Source organism: Liolophura sinensis, chromosome 2, assembly GCF_032854445.1.
Source record: "Liolophura sinensis isolate JHLJ2023 chromosome 2, CUHK_Ljap_v2, whole genome shotgun sequence".
In the NCBI taxonomy this organism is placed as follows: Eukaryota; Metazoa; Mollusca; class Polyplacophora; order Chitonida; family Chitonidae; genus Liolophura; species Liolophura sinensis.
Window position 1 is genome coordinate 16,182,531 of NC_088296.1, and position 26,509 is coordinate 16,209,039.

A 26,509-nucleotide genomic window follows, 5' to 3' on the forward strand; every position below is an offset into this window, starting at 1 on the left:
ATCAATGTCAGTGTTACCAAGCTGAAAGCACACGTGTGCCGGATAACTATGTGCTATTTTTGTAATACATAGGTTACTTCCCTTTTCGAGGATTTACCCCCTTTGACGGTAGATATCAATTCATTTATCTAATGCTGTTAATGAACCGTTTAAGCATTCAGTGATTAACTATGACTAATCTGTTCGCGAAGGGTAGCGCTGATTAACTCTGACTAATTTGCTCGCGAAGGTTTGCAGTGATTAATTGTGAGTAATCTGCTCGCGAAGGTTAGCAGTGATTAACTGTGACTAATCTGCTGGCGAAGGTCAGCAGTGATTAATTGTGACTAATCTGCTGGCGAAGGTCAGCAGTGATTAACTGTGACTAATCTACTCGCGAAGGTCAGCAGTGATTAATTGTGACTAATCTGCTCACGAAGGTCAGCACTGATTAACTGTGACTAATCTGCTCGCGAAGGTTAGCTACTTTTGGATCATTGCTATTTGCCTCTGTGCATTGAAAAACTGACAAAGTAAACGCCAGCATTTCCTACACTCCCTTACGCTTTAGTACTGACGGATACCTACCGCCAAGGGACGTAATTTCTTGAAAAGGAAAGGAACCTATGTAAGTCACGAAAATACGGAATATATAGAAATGGCACCGTGCACAGCACATTACAAACACTAATTTCACCTGTAATCTTAACCAAATGTATACTATATCAGTCTTACCGGAAACCATACGGCTGGTAGTTAATGCAATGGTTGCATCTCCAAAGTACATAATTGTTGAACCTTGTAGCTACATGTGTGCAACTGGTGAATATTTTGGTAATGTAATTGTTGAGACGTTCAGGTGTGTGATATTTTTTTTTTAAATCCTGTCCTGAATGTGTTGCATTTATTTACGGTTTTTGGTAATAATTACAAAAATGATATCGACATGAATTTGTTTGTGAATCATTGTAGTAAATATAATGGGTCGGTGTATTTTACGGAATAGATGTAAAGGTAAACATTCGGAATAATAACCAAGATTGTAATCCTGTAATTAAAATTGGCGTTATTTGATAATCTCGCTGAAATCAGTTGTTGTTTAGGCTCTTTGTATTAAGTCCTCCTCTCTTCATCGCCACATTTCTTCCCTGCCCTCCACTCACCGGCTCGTCCCTCTCTTCACCGGCTCACCCTTTCTTCAGTACCATCTCTTCATGCAGACTCGCCAATCTGTACAGACTCACGACTTTAAATACTGACTCACGACTTTTTCTACTGACTCACGACTTTTTCTACTGACTCACGACTTCTTCAGTACATACTTTATGTACCAACTCGCCCTGGTAGGATGTAGAAAGCAGTTTTAATACTTCTGGTTATATGTGTATTTACACCATGTCCGAAAACTGAGATCATTTGTTTTATAAACCTAAATTCTAGACAACTTGTACTAAAGTGTATCGCCAGGTAAGTTAAGTTTATTACCACGTTCATTTTATGCCGAATAAATTGCATCACAATACAGTACAGATTTGTGGTCTTTCTGGCCCCGAGGTGCTTAGTGTGTAAGCATTGTGTTTTGACTCATTAGCTGTTGGCGGCCGTCGTATAAGTGAAATATTTTGGAGTACGGACTAAAGTGCAGACTTCAGGTAATACCTGGGCCTAAATCACAATACGCTTCTAGACAAGGTGGGTTTTCGAGTTAGAAACAGTAAAAAAAAAACATATACCATGTGACCTATCAGAAACGTTAGGAAACAATGTCTATTTACATATCCAATGGCATTGGCGTGGTAAACAAGCTTTGCAAAAGTTATTTTGGAGTAAACGAACGGTGCAGACAACTGAGGCTCTGTGTGTTTGTGAACTTATTACGTTCCGTGATGAAAGGAGTGTAATATGTTCCTCCATAGCAGGGTGACACAGGTGATCGGTAAATCAATGTCAAACACACAAATCTGATGCAGTCACATGGTGCGTTAGGACCTTTTTTTCCCACTTTATGACGACAGAAGAGTTTTTCCTCAAGACTCCCATTCTGGGTTGGCCCATGCAGTTGTTCATAGTAGCCCGTGCCGTTGTTCAAAATAGCCCATGCAGTTGATCAATATAGCCCGTGCCGTTGTTCAAAATAGCCCATGCAGTTGATCAATATAGCCCATGCACTTGATCAATATAGCCCATGCACTTGATCAATATAGCCCATGCAGTTGATGAAAATGGTATCATTAGTTATGTTCAGAATTAAGTTTAGTCTGGCCTGTGAAGTCTCGTTAGTTTTGCTCATACTCATATTCCCTACAGCGCATGCGCCGCTATCTACCCTTCGCTTTATATCACTGCCACCACTAGTAAATTTTATATAGGAATCTTGAGTAACACCAATGTCACTCGGGTCACAGTAATGAGGCGGGAAGTGATGTAAGAAAACACGAACAATACCGTCTCAACCTTAGTCTCTAATAAGACGTTATACGCATGCATTCTCTTTATCCAGAGTGTGTTCAACGTGGTTCTAGCCAAAACCTAAAACAATTTTGTTGATGAATGCTGATTAAATAGCCCAAACAAGCTTACAAGTGAGTGTGATGTAAAGCGGAAGGTCGAGAGCGACTCATGCGCTGTAAGGAGTGTGAAATATACACTCAAAAAATAATCTGTTGATTTTAACAGAAAGTCTGTTGTCTGAGTGATGCTAGAATGTATTTTGTTATAGCAACAGATTATTCTGTTAAATACACACAAATAGCTTATTCTTTTAATTGAACATAAAGATTCTATTAGACTAACAGGATATTATGTTGAGTATGAAACTGTTATTTTATAATAACAGGATGCATTTTAGTGCCAGTCAGGCAACAGACTTTGTGTTAAAAGTAACAGATTTATTTGGTGTCGTCACTGAATGACGTCACTGAATGCTTGTTATATGATTGCTGACATTCCAAATTTCTCACGGTGTAATTTGGCTGCAATTGACAGCTTACTTGGTTAATTATCACACTTTGAACTACCGATAATTTACCATGTGAATCATGCGTGAGTTTTTGGAACAGTATATATGTATCATTACAATATAGTTAAAGTATCTTTTCTGCATCGTGTAAATTACATATGACAGTAGATCTTTGTATGGCTGCAAACAGTTTGATTTGTACAGTTAGTAACAAAGCACACTGTCGTACGGTGTTTAATGTAAACTATTAATGAACATGTATGCTGTACAAAAAAATAAACCAAAATGAACTATATCCTGGTTTGATTATTACCGCGTTGCAGTGGTTGGTTCTTTAGCACCCCTGGCACATATAGACAGAAACCTGCGGATGGTCGTGGGCTTCCCCTTGGCTCTGCCCGGTTTCCACCCACCATAATGCTGGCCGCCGTCGTATAAGTGAAATATTCTTGAGTGCAGCGTAAAATACCAATCAAATAAATAAATAACATGTAGACGGAAAGAGGGTTTGAGTTCAAAACTGCCTATAGGACCTGCCAAGCCGGTAAAGCGTCAAACTTAAGACATGGTGTTGGCTGGTAGGTGGTTTACACGGTGGCGCAATTGTCCCCCGCCCGTAATAATGAGTCCATCCCATCGCCCATGGTATAAGTGAAGTATTCAGCAGCTTGTCATTAAACCATTAAATAAATAAATAGATCACCGGTTGTCTACGTCAGTGATTTTGACAGACGGATACTGCCTAAGATGAGGTGGACCCAACTACCGTAAATATACATGTAATTGTAACAGAAGTGCAGTTTCTCTTTTCTCACCTGTTATAGCATATATCGGATACATCACTTTTTAGTACTTTCGGAAAAAACTGAGGTATTTTTTTTTCTTTCCACACTACTAATGTCTGTCCTAAAAATCCTAGGAATTACAGTATGTTGGCCTACAAATTGCGTACATGTATTAACTCGTATAAAAATTAGGTCAATAAAAGGAATTTGAAACAAACTGGCAGCTAACAATAAATGGCTATACTTTCTTAAGGAGGTCCAGGAAATGAAAAGACAGCGTAATTTTACCAATAACCCATATTAACATGTCGCTTGCTGGGACTTGCAGGGACGTGTTTTGTCAACATTTACGCGCCGGAATTAAGAAGATAGGGACAAGAACTAAGGTAACTAGAATTGAGAACTAGTTGACCCACGATTAAATTAAGAAAGCGTGATATCTCCTGTGATAATCATTGGGAGTATGATAACGTACAACAACAACAACAACCTCGTGATGTTGATAACGTCAGCACATGACGTTAGGGAACCGTAAAAAACGTAAACTTTTTGCACCCCCGCCGTCCCCCATCCCCCCATCCCATTACCCTTATAAGGTGTACCAGAGGTATTCCACTGGAATACCTGAGGTGTACCATTGGGGTGTAGCATATCTGAGCGGAGGTGTACCCTGTAAATATTGGGTAAAAAATATGCCTGAGGTGTATCTGAAATCACATCTACCCTTATACAATTACAATATCTACATGTACACTTATACAATCACAATATCTACACTTATACAATCACAATATCTACACTTATACAATCATAATATCTACATGTACACTTATACAATCACAATATCTACACTTATACAATCACAATATCTACATGTACACTTATACAATCACAGTATCTACACTTATACAATCACAATATCTACACTTATCCAATCACAACATCTACACTTATACAATTGCAATATCTACACTTATACAATTACAATATATACACTTATACAATCACAATATCTACACTTATACAATCACATAATCTACACTTATATAATCACAATATCTACACTTATACAATCACAACATCTACACTTATACAATTACAATATCTACACTTATACAATTACAATATATACACTTATACAATCACAATATCTACACTTATACAATCACAACATCTACACTTATACAATCACAACATCTACACTTATACAATAACAACATTTAAACTTATACAATCACAACATCTGCACCATGTTTTTAATGTTGTTAGGCCTTTACCTCCATTACCTTGTAAATAAAGTGGTGTTTGCGACTGTGCACATACATTTAGTACCTTGTACTATACTTTTTTTGCAAAGTTTTTTCTGCTTATACTTGACAAATAGCCTTGGAGAAATGAGATCACATATACAAGTGATGGTTGCCATAGTTACAAATCATAGCATAACATCAAATCTGATACAGTGGTTTGCTGCCATGCCTCTTGGTACTGGCCAGTCGCAAAACATCTGATGAAAGTGAAATGTCCAAAAACAGGACTTGAACCATTCACCAATCACTGTTTAATAACGAAACAGGTGTATGCTGTGTGTTTTGAGATGAAAGCTGATTGTTGTACCTAATTTGATTTTATTGTACCTTTCTAGACCAAGATCAAAGTTATATGGGCGGGAAATGCCATTGCTGAGCAAATCTCTGCATGCAAATAATAAAAAGTGTATACCCAAAGATGTTATAAACAAAGCTCCAAGTAAACAGTGGGTACAACCTTGACTTTGGTAGACAACTGAAGTAATGTGGCGACCTGTTAAAATGGACATCAAAGTGGAGCCAGTTCATCAACGGATAGGCGCTAAGTACAGTGCAGTCTCTCGCAGACAGGATTTAGCTAATGCTGACAAGGTTCCAGATAGACATAGTGTACAGAGCTAAGCCAGTACATCAATGGATAAGTGCTTATAGTCAGTGCAATCTCTCATAGACAGGATTTAGCTAATGCTGACAAGGTTCCAGATAGTCATAGTGTACAGAGCTAAGCCAGTACATCAATGGATAAGTGCTTATATTCAGTGCAATCTCTCACAGACAGGATTTAGCTAATGCTGACAGGTTCCAGATAGACATAGTGTACAGAGCTAAGCCAGTACATCAATGGATAAGTGCTTATAGTCAGTGCAGTCTCTCACAGACAGAATTTAGCTAATGCTGACAGGTTCCAGATAGACATAGTGTACAGAGCTAAGCCACTACATCAATGAATAAGTGCTTATATTCAGTGCAATCTCTCACAGACAGGATTTAGCTAATGCTGACAGGTTCCAGATAGACATAGTGTACAGAGCTAAGCCAGTGTAACAATGGATAAGTGCTTATATTCAGTGCAATCTCTCACAGACAGGATTTAGCTAATGCTGACAAGGTTCCAGATAGACACAGTGTACAGAGCTAAGCCAGTACATCAATGGATAAGTGCTAAGGGTCAGTCCAGTCTCTCACAGACAGGATTTAGCTAATGCTGACAAGGTTCCAGATGGACATAGGGTACGGAGCTAAGCCAGATGTTGTGCTCCCTGATCAGCCAGGTGGTGTGCTCCCTGATCAACCAGGTGATGTGCTCCTCATCAGTCAGATGTTGTGCTCCCTGATCAGCCAGGTGTTGTGCTCCCTGATCAGCCAGGTGGTGTGCTCCCTGATCAACCAGGTGGTGTGCTTCCTGATCAGGCAGGTGATGTGCTCCCTGATCAACCAGGTGTTTTGCTCCCTGATCAGCCAGGTGGTGTGCTCCCTGATCAACCAGGTGTTGTGCTTCCTCATCAGTCAGATGTTGTGCTCCCTGATCAGCCAGGTGATGTGCTCCCTGATCAACCAGGTGGTGTGCTCCCTGATCAACCAGGTGGTGTGCTCCCTGATCAGCCAGGTGGTGTGCTCCCTGATCAACCAGGTGGTGTGCTCCCTGATCAGCCAGGTCGTGTGCTCCCTGATAAATCAGGTGTTGTGCTGCCTGATCAGCCAGGTGGTGTGCTCCCTAATCAACCAGGTGTTGTGCTCCCTGATCAACAGGGAGCTATGTTTTCTGTTGAACTAAGTGTTGCGCTCCGTGATCAGCCCGGTGTCTGGTCAGTAAAGCTAGAGGACAGATGACCCACAGGTCTGGCACATCGTTAAGCAGGAAGATAATGATGTGTCAGGGGGAAAACTGTGTCAAAGTAGTGACGATGAATACAAAGGCAGTCCAGATGACATGACCGAACGACTTGAGTGCCAGTCGCAGAGTAGCCTAAGTGCGGGAGAGGAACTGGTCGGTCCTATTAATTGTGCGTCACTCCCATACACGTTCCTGGTGTTACAGAAGGTGACAGGGTTCCAGACGTTGCGCTTTTGTATCACCAGGTGCCGAATGAAGCTGTTAATATGCCACACATAGTGACGCTCATACAGCCTGTTTACTCATCTTGGCCAGTCGTTTCCAAAGCAGGTCCTCTCTTTCAGACCCTTCCTACACAGCTAGTCAGTAAAGAGGGTGACAGACAAATTGACACATGGCGCGTTGAACCAGGCGCGTGTTGGTTAATTTCGGGACACACTACAACAGATGATGCATTACTTAAAACAAAGCTGAATGAAAATAGTCCTGGATTTGTACCAGCGGTGAACCAGCACGATCACCCTGGTTATATAGAGCAAATGGATAACTTGCTGTAAAAGCTGTACTGACAACTCTGCCTTTAGAAAACGTAGAAAGTACCAAAGGCAAAATGTCACATATTTGCTAAACCTGTGGCACAGGCTTTACAGCGAAGAGAAAACTGGTAAAACCCCGCCGAACACACACAAGAGTGAAGAAACCCCTCTATTGTGATCTGTGTGGTATGAGCTTTTTCAAGCATTTTACACCGAAAGTTCGTAATCTTACGCACACTGGGGAAAAACCTTACCTTTGCAGTGTTTGCGATAAATCCACATTAACCATTCACATTCCAACACACACAGGTGAGAGACCTTATGCATGTACAGTCTTCGACAAGAGCTATAGAAAACTCAACGCTTTGAAAATACAACAGCGAAAACACACTGGTGAGAAGCCATATAGCTGCATTACTTGTGACAAAAGATTTAGATGCAAACCATCGTTGAATTCCCATTGTCGAAAACGCAGATGTGAAAACCGTGATAGGCGCACGATTGAGGAGTTGCGTCGAGAGATGCCGACTGAAGATGAAAACCAGAATGTGCCTCAAATGGCGACACTCGCACAGCCTAACAGTCGCCTCGTTCTGATGTCATATCTGGTCCGGATTTCATTGGGCTTCCTACACAGCCAATCAGCACGGAGATTCCGACTGACGTTGTTAACCTGAACGTGCCACAAACGGTGACATTCATACGGTGTAAAGCGTTACCAAGTTCTGATCATCATGTCGCCATAGGTAGTCGGCGTTTTTAGGGGCTTCCTGCACAGTACACTCAGTGCAGCGAGTGTGACGGAAAAAATGAGTGAGTGACTGTTTGCGGTTTAACGTCGTACTCAACAATTTTTCAGTCATATGACGACGAAGGAATCATTAGGGTGAATGTAATGTGCCTCCCTGTCGCAAGACGGATTTCCGCAGCTATTTTATCTAGTGCTGCTTCACTGAGATGGCTCTCCGAATGCAAGTAAGCCACCCCTCCCGAGCCATTATACTGACAGTGCTCAACCAGTCTTGCACTATCCCCTTCATGCTGAACGCCAAGCGAGGAAGTTGCAACTTCCTCTTTTAAAGTCTTAGGTGTGACTCGACCCAGGATTGATCCTGAATCTACCGCTCCCGAAGCAGATGCTCTACCAACTGTGCTATCTGGGCCGGTACCGGAAAAATTGACATGTGATCCTGGGTCGAGTCACACCTAAGACTTTAAAAGAGGAAGTTGTAACTTGGGTGAACTGATAACTCTGCCTTTAGAAAACGTAGGAAATGGCCATGAAAAAAATCACTTATCTGCCAAGCCTGTGGCAAAGGATGGAATTCGAAGGAATTTTACAGAATGGAAAAGACTGGAAAGACACTGTCGAACACACACGAAAGTAAAGAGACATAAACTTTATCCAAAAATATGGGTTGAATTTCCACTGTCGCAGACACATGGGTGAGAAACGTTTTCTATGTCATATTTGTGGGAAAAGTTTTGGTTGCAGGAATTATAAGAAAACACATTTTTGCTTGCGGCAAAAGTTTTACCTCCAAAGCTTGGTTGAAAAGGCATGCTTGTCGTGTGAAACATATATAGGGAAGTGTGCGAGTTATATGTACCATATGTAACTAATGTGTTTATTACATTTACATTATGTGAACACGACTGAAAGTCTACCTTGGTTTTGAGTTGCGATTTACATGTTGCTGTTTATCTGACAGTGGGTCAGTTGATGTAAGGTTAAATGTTTCCCAGTCTCTCCTCGACAGACCATTCGGTTTTAAAGATTCTGTGCTCTGTGGAAAAAAATCTGTTGCAGATTCCACAAGGCCTTTCCTGATTTTAGCCAAAATTTGAAATATGACTTTAGCGGTTATTATTAAGCCTTAATAAATACAATTTTGACAACCTATTCAGTGTTATACAGAAATGTGCCACAAGTTTAACTTCGAGTGCTAAAAACAAAACATTGCGATGAGGATTTAAGTTTTGACTTAAATCAGAAATGGCTTCGTGGAATCGGCCCCAATAATAACTGTATTACAATTCCTCTCTTCCTGGAATAGGAAAATCCGCATGCATAAAACGAAGTGTACTATTTATTACATACGCCTACGAAGAAAGTGTTTATTTCACAAGGTAACGTTTTTCTATGGAATTGAATGGCAAGTCTCGAGGAAATCTGTTGTCAGATATCCTCGACGCAATCATCTGATTTAAATCACAGATTAAGTTTGGTAACTGATCCGAAGAGCCAGATCTAAGGATTCAATAATTTCTTGTAGATGCTGACCATCAGGCCTGTTTGTGTAGTCAGTCACTGTCATGTCAACCACTTCGAGTAATCTTCCCTGATTAAATGCCACGATTCCTAACACTATGCTTTGTTCAACCCTTTTCTAGTAATCAAGGCTAGGCTGTGGTTAATTTAACACCTTCAGTAATTGGAGTCCACCAGGGAATCCTTTAGTCTGACTAAACTAGATCTTCTGTTATGTGTGCATTCGTTTCTTTTTTGTTCATTCTCCTAAGTTTTTGTCGTCTGTTGGCCATGCTTGCTACTTCACTGTTCCACAATACTTCATAGAGACCCTTAAAGTCGCGGCCTTCACGCCTTATTGCTGCATTATTTGTTGGGTTGGGCAGATTTATTTCACCAGACAAATTTGTTTCACGTAATTCCCTAGTACTTGGGCTAAGCGAGGGAAATCGGGTTCACATTCTAAGTCATTTACAGCCTTCGTCACCGAATTAAATCCGGAACCCGATATGAAAAAGCTTAGGGGTTTGGGCTGAGGATTACCTTTGTTTACTTTCTTCAGCAATCTCGAAACAGTCCTTAGTTTTCTTCTTAAGTTTTCCAAGTCTTTCTTCCTTTGTTACGATTCCTCTCCAATTCTGCCCGCAAACAATATCTAAACCCTTTAATTAAACTGTCTTTCTCACAAATGTCTTACACTCCAGGATTACCGATGGTTTCTTTCATTCCGGAAAGTACGTATTCTAGCGGCTCATCACCTTCCAAAGGATTATGAGCGAACCGAGACAGAAGCATTAGACCACTCCGTACGAAACTGCTCTCGGACTGTTTCGGGGTAGGTTTGGCAGTGCACTTTGTGGCATGCGTCCAAAGAGAATCTCTTGGCAAGAAATCCTTGGCTGTAATCTTGGCTTTGTCATGATCTCGAGGGCATGGAGAAATTACGAACTTCCCTGCTCCATACATAATGACCTGTAGCAATACAAACAGGTAAAGGTTTTTGAGACCTTGTTTGTGAGGAAGGTTTCAGTGAGACATAATAACAATCAAAAAAAGATATCTGCCAGAAAGCCTGACACAAGAGGTTTGAATCTTGTGACTGTCGTCGTTAAGGACTGTAAACTGATCTCCACATTCATATACATGCTACTGCACAATTTCTAAAGTGCTCTTGCGGAACCTAGATGATTAAAGCCACTCTGTGGCCGAGGTGTTTAGCACGCCAGCGCGAAAATGACCCAGGAGCCTCTCACCAATGCGGTCACTGTGAGGTCAAGTCCGGGCTCATGCTGGCTTCCTCTATGGTCGTACGTGGGAAGGTCTGCCAGTAACCTGCGGATAGTCGTGGGTTTCCCTCGGGTTCTGCCGGGTTTCCTCGAACCATAATGCTGGCCACCGTCGTAAAAGTGAAATATTCTTGAGTGCGGCGTAAAACACCAATCAAATAAATACATGACCAAAGCTCTGGCCTGCAGCAACTACACATGTATCAGACCCTTAGGAGCTAGCTGTATTCCTTACTTATTTGACTGATGTTTTACATCGCACTCAAGAATATTTCACTTATACCACGGCTTCACCACTATGATGGGATGAAACCTGACAGATTCCTAGGGAAACACACAACCATCCGCTAACATGAGCAACCGCATTGGTGAGAGACTTTTGGGTCATTGCGTCGCTCTGGCACTCTAACCGCTCTAACCGTTCCACCACGTGAAAAAGACTTCGAGTGATGTCAGAGCACCCAGACATGTTCATAAAACCCACAATAGAATTCAAACATTTCACATGTTTCAGTGAGTTTAAAAACTTAGTTCTGTATTACCAGTCTAATGAACCTTGCCCCATATATTACCATTACTTCACTGCTAAATCTAACGTCGCATTGCTCTTGAAATTGCCTTCGTTCGGTAACTTCAGCCAAGCAGCTTTTCTCACCTTCCTGCCAACTTTTAACAGAAGGATCTTCTTAACAGAGTTTTCATCAGAATGGACGAGTGCGTAATGTTCCGATGTTTTGGACTTGAATACATGGACAGAAAAGACGCAATGGTCAGCTTACTGATTACTTCTCCGCACATTCGCCTTGTTCAAAGGAATGGAAAATAAATAAAAGACAAGCATATATACTGATAAAATCATGAACATTACTGCCCCGGATTTCCTGAAATAAATATAATTCAGAACAACGGGGTGTTGATCATTGCAAAATAAGGAAATAAGACCATTTGCATCTGCATCTACAATGGAAATTTTATTTTTGGGTCATACGATTTAACGACCTGGACAAGAGGGGTAATGATGTAAATGCACTGCTTTGATCTGCCTAATGGAAAAGACAATCAAATAATCGAAATACTTGTACAGGAATTACATATACCGCTATAACTGATAAATACATGTATACATGTTTATGCATATGGTGCGGGTTCAAACCCAGCAAAGGGCATGAAATTTGCAATATTCCGTTCTCTAATCATGCTAATTGTCTGTGTGGTCATGGTGATGTTATGCTGTTTATGATGCACCTATGTCCCTTAAACGTTTGTTGAACACCGCTTAAACGTTCGTTAAACACCGCTTAAACGTTCGTTGAACACCGCTTTAACGTTCACCCAATATGGTTTGCATTTGTGTACTTGAAGGAAAGTTCATCAATAACTTGCCAATGGTCCTTGGTTTATTTCGGGTATATTTTTGACTGGGTTTTGGGGGAAAACCAGGCAACTTTCCCACGTGTGAGGTGCAGAGGCACATGGCATTTTCATTTACGGCAGAAGAACTTGATTGGTAGTTCACAAGGTAAAAAGGAATACCACTTTGGCAAGTAATTGGCAAAGTTTCGAACCCGTGGCATAAAGACTATTACCACAAATTTGTGGAAGGCTCTCATTGTATGTGTCGGAATAGTACGAAAGCATTCATTGCTAAGGTACGATATCACACAATGAGTAATTTCATATTCCAAAATCCACTATTTTCATACAGATCATGTACAGCGGTTAGTCCTAAACAATCAGAGGTTTCACCTGCGTGTCTTTGTCTACTGTAAATCTTCAAACTATTCAAGCACTTTCTCTAGCGAAAGTTATACATACAATTACAATGAAAATTATGCTAAAATGATATCTTTGTGTTATTATGATATTAAAGATGCAAACTTTATAAAACTTATAAGCAAACTATATTCTACAACCCATCGTTCTCTCAGAATGTTTCAAAATATTGGTTGTAGAGGTGGTTAAAAAAGTTCGAAAAATTAGCGTATGTCTTTTCAATGAAAATAGCTGAGCAAAGTACTGATCACCAGTACTTCAGACATAACGAATTTTAACGATATGTACATGTGTGTACATCCATGTCTTTTCAACCAGGAATGCTGAGCAAAGCAATTATCACAAATATTACTGGCGTAAGGATTTTCACTTAGATGTGTGTGTTAGTCTATATCTTTTCAATCAGGAATACTCGGCAAAGTGTTTATCACAATTACTGCTGACGTAAGGATTTTCACCTACATGTGTGTGTTCGTCTTGTCTTTTCAACTAAGAATGCTGAGCAAAGTTTTTATCACAAGCACTGCTGGCGAAAGAATTTTCCTGTGGTTTTTTCTTCTCTGTGTGTTTGTGCATGATTTTTCCATGTAGGGAGCTGAGTAACGTTTTTATCACAGATCGAGCAGGTGTCAGACTTTTCTCCTGTTTATTTTACTTTGTCTCTACAAGGTGGTTAACATTATACACCCTGGTACGCAGTCATCACAGGTAAGCCCTTTCTTCTGGGTCCAACCACTCCCTCTGTCTGTTTTTGGGAAATGATGCCTCCCACAGTCGCGTAAAGATTTTGCCACAAATTGTGCATGCGATCAGTTTTTCCCCTGTGTATATTCGTCTGTCTCTCTAATCCAGACTGACCCGCAAAGCTTTTATGACGAGTATCACAGGTGTATCGTTTCTGTTTATGAGATCATTTGATGGTCTAATGATGTTTCTATGGCAACAAGGCTTTTCTGACCGATATAACAGGTGAATATTTGTCTGTTGCTCTCAAATTCAGACTGAGTCACAAAGCTTTTATGTGTGCCGCTTGTCTTATAGTAAGGAAAGGTAAAACTTTACAGGGGAGATAACCCATGGGGTTGTATATGGTAGAGTAAGACGGTGCGTTGAAACCTCCGATGTCGTACTGGCCATGACAGTACATATAAGTGCCATAGGGACAAATACAATTGATTTGCAAATACTAGGGATGGATTTGAGCAGATAATAGCTCCAGGTAGGGAAATGAGTGGAAAGGCTAGAAATCGAAGGCTTTATTTTTTGAATTTCGGAGACATTGCGTCGTGCCGGTAGAACGTCTTCTTAGGGTTTACGGACTGGACTCAAGCGCCTGTGTCCATACACAGTCCGAGGTTATGCAAATGGCAATGTGAATCAATTCCTATCACAAGTTCAAAACTGGTCCTACTTCGCTCCGCAAAGAGCCTTGCGAAATGGACCTACCGTGTTTTTTAATTCAACGATTAAACACTGAGGCAGGTAAAAATCAGAAATTGTTCAAAATAAACCTCCACGTTTAATTTAATTGATCTAGCACTGTGGGTAATTTTTAGAGGAATTTGAGAATGTCAGGGAACACACGATACACACGAGATCAAGCATAAGCCAGTTGGATGTGCTGGATCGTTTCCTCTAACATTACACTATAAAAAAAAACAGAACTATGTTTTGTTGTTGTTGGAACTGAAAATTTGATTTGATTGATTGATTTGATTGGTGTTTTTTTACGCCGTACTCAAGAATATTTCCCTTATACGACGGAGGCCAGCATCATGGTGGGTGGTAACCGGGCACAGCCGGGGGAAACCCACGACCATCCGCAGGTTGTTGGCAGACCTTCCCACTTACGGCCGGAGAGGAAGCCAGCATGAGCTGGACTTGAACTCACAGCGACCGCATTGGTGAGAGGCTCGTCGGACATTACGCTGCGCTAGCGCGCTAACCGACTGAGCCATGGATTAGGAGGTACAATATCTCGATGGAGTCATTATACCTCCACGGAGTCATTATACCTTGATGGGGGTATCTAGTGGTCCTGATGTAACAAATGATTTCATCAGTGTTAACCATGCGCTACTTATCTTAACCCAACAACAACAACGCATACTGATCGAGTTGAAGAGGGTTGAACCCCGTCATAAAAATGATACCAACCGTTACCTTCAAGAAATATTTACTTACATATATCTCCAAAAAACAACCCAAAAAATGATTTTATTTACCTACAGCTTGATACTATTTGTCCTTCCAGGTATTATACCTCGAAATCCGTTTGGTAAACCAGTGGTGAAGCTGAACACAATCCGTGATACTGGAATAAAACTTCCTCAGCCTTTGCTATACTCACCTTATCTCCCAACACACTGATTTTCAGCTGGCTCTTTTCGGCGCCAGTTTTATGCTCGTTGACTGAATTTAACCGCAAACCGCAGAATTCTTGCTGGAGTGCCACGACAGCCTTTATCGGAGGATTTAGTTTTTTGACTCCGATCGGATTTAATTTTTTGACTCCGATGGGATTTAGTTTTTTGATTCCGATCGGATTTAATTTTTTGACTCCGATCGGATTTAATTGTTTGACTCCGATCATAAATTTTGAAAATTATACAGCTACACAATTAACTACCTGTGACTTAATCAGTTAAATATTTGATAATATGCAGAATTGATCAGGTTTAATTTTTGCATGGCGATCAATCATTCTGTAGTCTTACAGCATATCTTGGTTTGTATGTCAGTATGTGGGAGCGGGGAGTGATTTACATGGTGATCAAAAGCGCTTTTCTTTCCACCGATAGGCCTCAGTTAAGTGCTGGGTTAACCCTTACCTGGGACAAGTTATTTGTACATTGCCTCATACCTCTCACTGCCTGTGGGTCATTGGGTACAACACTCGAACGGTCGTGTACACAGTCTAAGGTTCGTTAAAGGCCAATTTTTTTATTAACACCAATTTTGTGGTGTGTAAAACTAGATCACATATGCGAGTCACGTGTGTAGTGGTTCACCACCATTATCTTGCCAAAGGTATATTAAAGGTTTATGGGTGTGACTTATTGTAAAAGAATAAATTCTTGAAATTGTTATTTAACAAACAACAAATCGAAAACGTAATAACATTGCGAAAGAGTTTCAGGCCTACGAGTATAGCTGTTCCAGTGCATATAAGAGCCTATAAACTCTATATATGTTATAAATTTCACTGCTGACGTCGCGTCTACTTCTGCTTAAGCGAAGTTATCTGAGGTACATTGTATTTATATAGCTCCGCCGCACCTAGTTACACAGCGCAATTTGTTTGTTGCGATCCTCTAGAAGCTTTGTGATGTAAAGAAAGCATGATTTATTGCCACCATTTTACGTAGCGGTATACGGCATAATCCGGGTGTCAGTTTTACTTTCTGTTTGACATATTAATGGTTAGATAAATATGATCATTTCTTATTCAAACAGATTCTCTTTTTCTTTTTATAAATAACGTGAAATCAGTATTCAAAATAATATTATGAATTCTGAAATTCTTTTTTATCTTTCGATCAGATAAGGCTCATTTACGAAGCCTTTAACACAGTGAAAAAATTTCACCAAAGACGTACATCTACATGTGGCGGCCATACAGAAGTCTGAACCCTGACTCCTAACCCCGCCGCACAGACTTTTAGCCTATTTTTTGTCAGTTTTCGGCCCCGAACTCTTCTATATCCAACGTCTTCGGGCACCATTTAACACTGAATGACTGAAACATACTGGCAATCTAGGGTCGTAAAGCTTTCGGGTCCCACGCTGCCCTTGGGGATAGGCACATAAGGTGCCCCCTGTACGCCCCCACCCCCGCCCGGTCCCTCACTATTAATATGTTTAATTATTTGATTGGTGCTTTACGCCGTACTCAACAATATTTCATTTGTACGACGGCGGCCAGCATTAGGGTGGGTGGAAACCGGGCACAGCCTGGGGGAAACCCACGACCATCCGCAGGTTGCTTGCAGACCTTCCCACAAACGGCTGGAGAGGAAGCCAGTTAATGTGTTTATGGGTGTGCACTCTTGGATACAGAATCCACACTGATTGGCAGTTGAGGTACGGTTCCCTGGGTTAAATCTTGCAGCCTTCATCACGATTGAATAACCAAAAATTCAGCTCATGCAAGGCAGAGCCAGGGCAGGGGGCAGATTGTCAGTGACTTACCTTAATCGTTGGTCCGTGGTTTTCCTCTGGCATTAGGTGCACGCAATGTGCAAATAACCTCCGTCATTCAAATGAAATGTTTCTCATCTAGTTCGTTTATTGATGTCTTACTAAATAATATATTGACATCAATATAACGGCTGACAAGGTTACGATGAATAGAGCTCGCGGTACGATTGCATGAAAATACAGTAGTACATGCTCTCTGTATATACCGTCTTTATATAAAGAGTCACTGTACTGTGTAGAAAACAAATCAAAGCAAACAAGTTGATCGGCGGTAGAGAAAGATCGCAGGTTCCAACATAAAAATACGTTTACAGAGGTACTGTTGTCCCCAACGATTTCTCCACAGAGATCTATAACGCCTAATATGTCCCCAAAGAAGCTCTTATAGAACGTAACAAATATTACCGTACACAGAACAAATTAATTTCCTCCAAACGGCTGAGAACGAATCTCTGGTAATCTAAGATTGTACAGCTTCCTGGGCCAAGGCGGCGTGATATAGTGGTGATATAGCCGAACATTGCACCCCCCCCCCCCCTCCCTTTATCCGCCCTTGTCTATTCTGTCCGTCTTTAATTCAATTGTATTCCTGCATAAACCAGGAATCTGCTGGTGGACTAATTTACTGAGGTAGATTTACAAGAGGCCGTATTTAACCGGTTAAGTGTGACCATTTGCTATCTATCTAATGCTGTCGCTGCTCTGGTTTTACTTCCCATGCTGTACGTTTTTAATTGTAATTAATCCCATTAATCTCCATGGCAACAGCTTACGCAGATATTTCAATCAATGTACGAGACAACTGAATTCGCACGGGATATCTAAGTTCTTGTACCATAGTCCGAATTTTCAGACCAGAAAAAGCAGATATTGTGATAAGCATGAAGGCATAATCAAATTGTAGTCAGAAGACGTCTAAATGCACTAAGGGTTTCCAAACAACAATGCTAAAGCTAAATTACCTACATTATCTCTTGTTTCACCCAAGCACTTACACAGTCATTTTCTCCTCGCCCACAGTTAAGTCTCGCGCAATATTTCTCCGATATCAGGAATTCATCATCACCTCTTCTTTGTTCACCTTGGTGTATTTGTTCATGTCCGCGCACGGACTACTTACATGTACTTTGCATACGCCATACACACTGTAACCGGCTCAAAGACATCATTTTCAAATCGTTTACAACGATTTACTAGTATTTACGTGTAGCCGAAGGGCAATTTCACACAGTGTTGCGGGACAAGTCTGTATCATTTACGGGCCACCACATACGCGTAATATATTCAACGACGGTATCACAAGTTGACAGAGGCATTACTTATGGATAACAACTCCTGGATTTATTGTGTTGGTGACGTTTCGGTGTAGGTTCTTACATTGTTATCAAACCATATGAACATACAGAGATACAAGACAACTTATATATAGTAAGAGAGTGAGTGGTGTCAAAAACAGGCAACATAGATAATAGCTTCAGGGTTAATGGCTTCAGGGTTTAAGGCGGTCACTGTAGGCGCTCGGTAGGTGGTACCCGCTGTCTCGGTTAAGCTGTGGATTGTGTCGTCGGATCACGATGGCTTCCAGCAGTTCCAGACAGCGGGTACCAGCTACCGAGCGCCTACAATGACGTCATCAGATTAGACAGTGACCGCCTTAAACCCTAAAGCCATTAACTCTGAAGCTATTATCTATGTTACATTGTTGCCTGTTTTTGACACCACTCACTCTCTTACTGTATATAAGTTGTCTTGTATCTCTGTATGTTCATATGGTTTGATAACGATGTAAGAAAATACATCGAAATGTCACCAACACAATAAATCCAGGAGTTGTTATCCATAAGTAATGCCTCTGTCAATGTATACCATCCCAATTCCTAAATGCCTCTGAAAGAAGACGGTATCACAACTTATGTCAGACAGCAGCAGACTGTCTCGGCCCAAACCGCATTCGTTTCCCCAGTAGACCGTAGGCCTACTTAGACACGCTACAAAAGAAAATGTGTTTTCAATGAAAAGAATGCCAAAAAAACGAGATTTTTTTCGTTTTAGAGGGTTACTTCACATGTATTAATATCCCCTCTATTTTATGCATACTTTCCGGAAATGATCTGAAATTTTCGGAATGACGTCATCGGTACACTTCCTGGATACGCGGGGCGAGCTTAATGTCCCCCAATTCCAACCATCTCCTCCAACAAAGCTTTTCTGACATCTATCACCACGAACATCACCACAGCAGGCTACTTAATTTCTGGATCGACTACTTGGGCCTTACGAAAGCTGTAGTTTGGTATCATTTTTACACCCCATGAAGGAAGGTGAAATGGTGTTGAGTACTCTTCTATGTTACGCTACATCCTAAATTTCATATTAAGAAACAAAAACCAAGCGTTTTATGTATCCTATGTTTCTGGGCGAATGTAAATTCATTGCCATTGGGTAAAGCCGAATGGGATCCTATCCTATCGACATTTCGAGTTCGTCAAGTTTAAAGAAAACATGACGTTTATTTCATAAGCAGCGTTCAGATGATGCTATTTTTCAAATCCTACAATCTCACAAAATAGACCATGTTCTATTTCATCTGACTAGTCGCATTCGACTGGTCGACTCGACAATGGTATGGTGTCAACGAGGCTTTTGTTGAACAACATGGGAAACCTAATGACGTGTAGTCAAAATATTAATACGTTAATTTCAACAGAAAGTCTGTTGTCGGAGTTATGCCAGAGTGTATTCTGTTATTACAACACAACATTCTGTCATATTCAACATAATACTCTGTAAGTTTAAAGAATCTTTATGATGGATTAATTTAATATCACAAGTGTTATATTTAACAGAATAATCTGTTGTAACAGCAGAATATATTCTAGCATCACTCAGACAACAGATTTTCTGTTAAATTTAACAGATTATTTTTGTGATTGTAGTTAACAAAAATATAAACGCACAAACCCAAAATGCTATATTAAAATGGCCCTTCATGAAACATGTCCCAAACCGAGTGGCCCAATTTTAAATGTATACTTAACTTAACTGTTGAGTTTACACGTTATTTAACGCTGAGAGAAAACAACATAAAAATTGCTTCCTGCGTTTATATTTTTGCGTATATCCACATCACAACCAATGGCAGGACTACAGTAACTCTTGTAATATACTTTTCAAACTGATGTCACTTCAGCAATTTAACCGTGTTAAACACATAAACATTTTTGTTACAAGTACCTCATATAACTAGCACCAGTAGGATTTACATAGGTGTGTTCCAGATAGTTCAACGCTATCTAGAACACTACGATAACGTAGAATCTAGCTTACGTGCAATCTAGGCCCACGCGAACAAAATGACCCAAAATAACAGCATCGAACCCGTTCTTACATTTGGTATCCACAGATTTCCTAAGTCATCAGAAGAACATAAGGTCACAGCCAGCATCCGTAAGCCATCATTTAATGTAATTCGGACATTTAAACGTCTGAATCGAGCAAGTCCAACCAACGTTCGCCATGTTTTGAAGCCCAACTTCTAAACTGCCAAGGCTCGTGCAAGCTTTGCATCTCTGTAGTGGGGCCAAACTCCAATGTCATGTCAAACCCACACTGTTTACATATTTCAATGCTACTGTTCCACACCACTACCGTTCCAAAGAGAAAACCTTGCCTTTTTGACTCAGATTGGATGCAGAGTCACTCCGAAGCAAACTCAGAATTGTTTGACATTTCCCGCGCACACGGTTCGAATGTGACGCTGCTTTATCCGTCACATCGGATACTTCTGCCGTTTGTTGCTCGGCGTTTATTTGTTGCCCGGTCTCCTCCAGCTGCCTTACCTCTTCTTCTTGTCGCTTTTGTCTCTTGTGTGTCCTCCCGTGATTATTCAGCGAGTAGGAATTCGTGAAAGTCTGACAGCAGATCTCGCAGGAATAAGATATCTCGCGCGTGTGAATCCTGATGTGGCTTTTCAACTGAGAAATTTGCGTGAAACTCTTGCTGCACACTTTGCAGACGTGTGGTTTCACGCCAGTGTGGATCGCTCTGTGTCTCTTCAGGGTTAACATCAGCTTGAAGCTCTTCCCACAAACGTTGCACGAGAAGCCCTTGCCTTCGACGTGGATCAAATGGTAGTTTAAGTGTGATGAGGATGAGAACCTCTTTCCGCACACCTCGCAGATGTACGGCTTCACGTCCAGGTGACTGTACCTGTGGTTCTTTAATGCGAAGGCCTCCGTGAAGCTTTTATCGCATATATCGCAGGTGTGGGGTCTTTCCCCTGTATGTATTCGCATGTGCCTCCTCAACTTGCTAGGGTATTTCAAACAAATCCCGCAGATTTCGCACAATAAAGGATTTTCCTCTATGTGCCACGCGTCTGGCGTGGAGGAGTCTATATGAGTTGTGCTTGACCCAAACTGTGGCATGGCTGAGGCCCTTTCTGCTGTATGTGTCTCAAAGTTTGTGACATCAGGCTCAATTGTTTCTGGAAAAGTGCCTGTCCCACATTCTAGCATGTCAGCTTCCCCTCTGCCTTCGACGTGAATCAAGTGGTAGTTTGAGTGTGATGAGGATGAGAAGCTCTTTCCGCACACCTCGCAGATGTACGGCTTCACGTCCAGGTGATTGTACCTGTGGTTCTTCAATGCGAAGGCCTCCGTGAAGCTTTTACCGCACATATCGCAGGTGTGGGGCCTTTCCCCTGTATGTATTCGCATGTGCCTCCTCAACTTGCTCGGGTATTTCAAACAAATCCCGCAGATTTCGCACAATAAAGGATTTTCCTCTATGTGCCAGGCGTCTGGCGTGGATGAGTCTATATGAGCTGTGCTTGACCCAAACTGAAGCATGGCTGAGGCCATTTCTGCTGTATGTGTCTCAGAGATTGCGACATCAGACTCAACCGTTTGTGGACAAGTGCCTGTCCCACATTCTAGCACGTCTGCTTCGATAGGTTCTGTCTTCACATTTTGCGACAACTGGCCGTTGTTAGGAATAATCTCCCTTTCTGACTTCCTCACAGGCTCTGTACTTGGCCTCAAAGAACCCACTACAGAATCATACATAGTCTTCGTACCCACCGTGGTCCTACATACTGCTGATGATGGCTGCTGATGTGGTGTATATTTTTCTTCAGTTTTCCAGTCATGTTTTGGGAGAGTTCCATCATCTGGCATACCCTGTGACAGAGTGTTATCTTGAAGGCTATCTGCAGAGCGCAATCCTTCCTCAGACTCATGGTCATCTTCTCGCTTGACGACATACCACACCTGAGGTTCATCTGTAGCATCGTGAGTTTCCACCTTTATGGGCCAGAGACCTGTCGTATTTGTCAGGGGAGCACCTTCTGTCTCCATCTCTTCATCTGGTATCTTCTCATTTGCATATCACTGAACTCATCTGATAAAAAGGAACATACAAATCAGACACAAATAGTTGTAATAAGAGTTGCTTTAAATGCATTCTTACAAGAGAAGGTAGTAAAATTTTACCCCAAGTGTTTCGAGTCATTCTTGGCAGATATGACAAAGCACCATCCATGTTTCATTGTTATGCATGTCATGTGGTACCCCTAGCTATATATGGGCTTATTTAGAATGGCGCTGCACCCTGCCCCTTTCTTGTGGACAGTGTCGCCATGTGCTATTCTGATATATACCTAGCAAGATCTACCCATTAATGCAAACTTCAGCCTAATACATAAAGCACTAAAATCGTGAATTCTGATAATTTACAGTAATTAATATGCACAAAAGAGCATCAGCGATGTCATTGTGCCTTAAAATACATCAGGTCAATACATTCTGTACTTTTTGTGACACCACCCCTAACATTTTGACCTGAAAAAACGAATATAATAATCACACACAAGTAGTTGTAATAAGAGTTGCTTTGTTAAAACATGCATGTAACATGCATGTAAAAAACATCAGGTCAATACATTCTGTACTTTCTGTGACACCACCCCTAACACCTGATAAAATCTGTAATAATCAGACACAAGTAGTTGTAATAAAAGTTGCCTTGTTAGAACGTGATTGGGACTGTGCTGCTTATGCTTCTTAGTAAAGACAGAAAAACCTACACAGAAGTTAAGTTTTTGTCCCAAAGTAACACGATTTTAATGCATTCTTACAAGAAAGAGTAGTAAAATTTTACGGCATATTTTGCAAGTCATTTTTGATTCCACTGCTATGCATGTCATATGATACCTGTAGCTAGGCTTTTTTAGAACAGCGCTGCAGCTGCCCCTTTTTTGTGAGACACAATGTTAACAGATAGGCAGTTGACATTGTCAGCATGTGCCGTCCGGGGCCACTTTCACAAAACTTCATAACTCGTTTTTCTTGTAATTTTGTTCGTAAAAGATGTTGTCCGGGTATACTGCCTATTGGTGACGTCATGTATGAGGAAAAAATACGAAAAATTGAGTTACAAAGTTTTGTGAAAATGGCCCCTGATTTCTAACTAAGGGACTGAATGCTACATTAGAAAAGCCTATACCATAAGGAATACTCCACCATCTTATACATATGCTTGTATATGTACATACTACAATGTAGTAGACCAATCAACCATTCACTGTACAATGCAATTATACTGTGTGGTCATTGCACAGCAGGTTTGAACTTTCTGGAAATGCACAAAAGGCTGTATTAAAACACTATCTGCCCTGTCACTTAGCAGTATTGTACGGCTGCTGCATGGTCTATAGTGTGGCTTTAACGGAAGAATTGCAAACGCGTTGTATTCTGCTGTAGTTCATCAGATCTGGAACAATGAGGTCCCAGGTTCAAATCCAGCTCTTGCTACTTCTGATGTGTCTTAAAATCAGGAGGTTTGTCAGGTATGGATGTGTTCAGACTAAGCATCCATCAAACCTGATTACTGTTTTATTGAGTTCTTGAGTAATGTCTTACACATTAAACAAATGATTAAACAGACCAGCATTTTGTCTGAATCACTTGACAATTTAATAGCCTGGAATGTACAGGTTAAATTTTATTTATTTATTTATTTCATTGGTGTTTTATGTCGTATATTCAAGAGTATTTCACTGCTATGACATAATGGTGGGAGCTAACCATCATGGTCATTGAGGTTAAATGTAAACTACAGTATTAAAGGTGTCCCGATTTTTCCCATAATTCCTTGGAAATGATAGGGATTATGCATGATCATAAAGTTATTCAGACAGAATGTTTGTCTAAATTGTGGAACTTCACAAAAAAAATCATAAATCATGAGCAAACCTAAAGATATATCAACACGTACTTGGCATATGCAGTCACTGTGAGTTCAAGTCCAGCTCATGCTGGCTTCCTCTCTGGCTGTAAGTGGAAGGTCTGTCACCAACCTGTGGATGGTCATGGGTTACCCCCGGGCTCTGCCCGGTTTCCTCCCAACATAATGCTGGCCACCGTCATATAAGTGAAATATTCTTGAGTACGGCATGAAACACCAATCCAATAAATAAATAAATAAATAAATGTCTTACTGATCATGTTCATCAGTCTGCAATGAAATGGGTTTAAAAGATAACAAGAAATCTAGCGAATGAAACTGCCTAAGTCTGAAATGTACAAATACAGCATGCCTAGAGAACTTACCTTCCATCATGCTAAACACAAGTAATGAGAAAAGATGTTTTGTAAAACTTAAGGTCATAAGGGTGGGACAGACACACTGGCAGGCCTCGGTTACCACAGACAGAGGACTATAGGGCTTATTAAAGGGAAAGAATGCACACTAGCATGATGCACATATACAAGTTAGATGAAGAACCATTTAATATTGTCTGGGAAAATTAAAGTCTGATTTATTTTTTAGAAAATTCTTTGATCTAGTAAAATGCATTGAAAACTTTGGATACTACTGTGGCCTTTTCTGACCATACTGGGACCAGTGATGTCACTTCAGATTTTTGCCACTTTACACACATAGATACAGACTGGTATACTTCATCATTCAAAATGCTAATCTTCAATCAGAGCTATGAATACATTCAACAAATGGACCTTGAAACAGACTATTTCTAACCAAAAATATTACTGTGATGTCACTGATACCCTCTGTGTCCCAACACAACACCAGAGAATCCTATGTTTTAAATGCATTTTAGCATTTTTAGTCAGTAAGAAAAATTCTAAAAAATGAATCAAACAATCTTCCTGGACAGTGTTTAATGGATTTTCATCTGACAAATACTTTATTTTAGTGGTTTTTTTGTGTCTTGGGTGGTTGCACGTTCATCTAAGCTTTGCATGGTGATTCTTGGTCATAGACAGGAAGTCGGACAATAGCACAGCAGTTCACAACCCATACATACAACCAATGCATGGCAAGATGGACAAGTCTAGCACATACACATTGTAAAAACAGACATATGACCTTTGCTTTTAAATTCTTTGTTCTCTATAAAGTCCATGAGAAAGTCTTTTCGTTTGAAAGGCGTACATGTCAATAGTTTATTTATATCACATGAAGAATTTACCAATTGTAAACTGCTATGCTATTCCACCAGATATACGTGCAGGTGTCACAGTTTGCAGCCAGCACTCAGAGCTTTGCAGTGATATCACAGCTCTTCTGAGCCAATCATCAGTATGTTCTCAGGTCACAAGACCAAGCAGAGCAAGGGAGGTGAAAACAAAGCAAATAGGCATGGGGCAGGCATCGAACAAGATTTTCGCATAAAAAATGAAGAATATACAGTAGCTTATAGGGTACGAAATTCTACCTTTAAAAGTAACCAGAATGTATATAACCTTCCCCTACGATAGCTTCAGTGTCATGTAGTACTTCAAACTTTAGGAAACAACAAAAATCACTAATTTGCCCATTTATGTCTATGTTATTTATCACCTCCAGCTCCTAGCAAGGAACCCAGGTGCTTGAAACTATGAACAGATTGACATGATCAGGGAATCTGCCTAAGTCCTATGAAAATATCAATCAAAATCACAGCGATGCTGGAGCCATACATTTCCAATTCTGGGTTCCTTACTTGTAGATCTTTCTGTTGTAAATAAATCACTGACATACAACTTTTTACAGTTAAAATCTTATGGACGTGTTTAGCCATGATGGTCAACGCTGAGCCTATCCAACTGAAACATCAAGAAGAGAAGTGGAGTGACATTTTTTATCTAAGCTTTTTATCAGGAATTTTACACCCAACAAAGTATTTTTTTAAAAATACGGTTTCCATACCTACCTGATCCCCTCTGTCATGTATGGTGCATTGTTCTCCGAACATTACACTGTCAAACATTTGAACAGTGTTTTATCGTTGTCTGTTGAGTGATGTTGTTGTTGTTGGGACTGAAAGAGTAACCCCAGCAACTGAACAAAATTTCTCCAGTCTCTGCTAAGCTTACCTTATCTCCCAAAACACTGGTTTTCAGCTTGCTCTTTTTATGCCCATCCACTCAATTTAACCGAAAACCGCGAATACTTTTTTGCTCGAGTGCAATACATTCGCGACCATGAGAAAAGGCTGATCTTAAACCAGGAAGTTATCACCGGTAATACTTGTGGTGTTTGAGGCGGGATGTCTGGTGGGGGTAGTCAAAACTTAAACCTGCAAGATTTTC

General features: G+C 40.7%; 1 protein-coding gene across 3 annotated transcripts; it reads right to left on the bottom strand.

Moving 5' to 3' along the window:
• Nucleotides 1-9,699: 9,699 nt before the first annotated feature.
• Nucleotides 9,700-26,431, bottom strand: LOC135462798 (zinc finger protein 883-like). Of its 3 annotated transcripts, XR_010443493.1 has the most exons (4): nt 26,294-26,431; nt 20,241-22,313; nt 11,596-11,742; nt 9,700-10,626 (listed from the first exon to the last, which is right to left on the bottom strand). XR_010443493.1 is itself a non-coding variant. In XM_064740064.1 (2 exons), the coding sequence occupies exon 2, from the start codon at nt 22,268-22,270 to the stop codon at nt 20,558-20,560; it is 1,713 nt and encodes a 570-aa protein (XP_064596134.1). In that variant the 5' UTR covers nt 22,271-22,313; nt 26,294-26,431; the 3' UTR covers nt 19,797-20,557. The 3 variants fall into 3 exon arrangements, 1 of the variants encoding a protein (XP_064596134.1); XR_010443494.1 differs by lacking the exon at nt 9,700-10,626 and having other exon boundaries at nt 11,726-11,742; nt 20,302-22,313; XM_064740064.1 differs by lacking the exons at nt 9,700-10,626; nt 11,596-11,742 and having other exon boundaries at nt 19,797-22,313.
• Nucleotides 26,432-26,509: the final 78 nt, after the last annotated feature.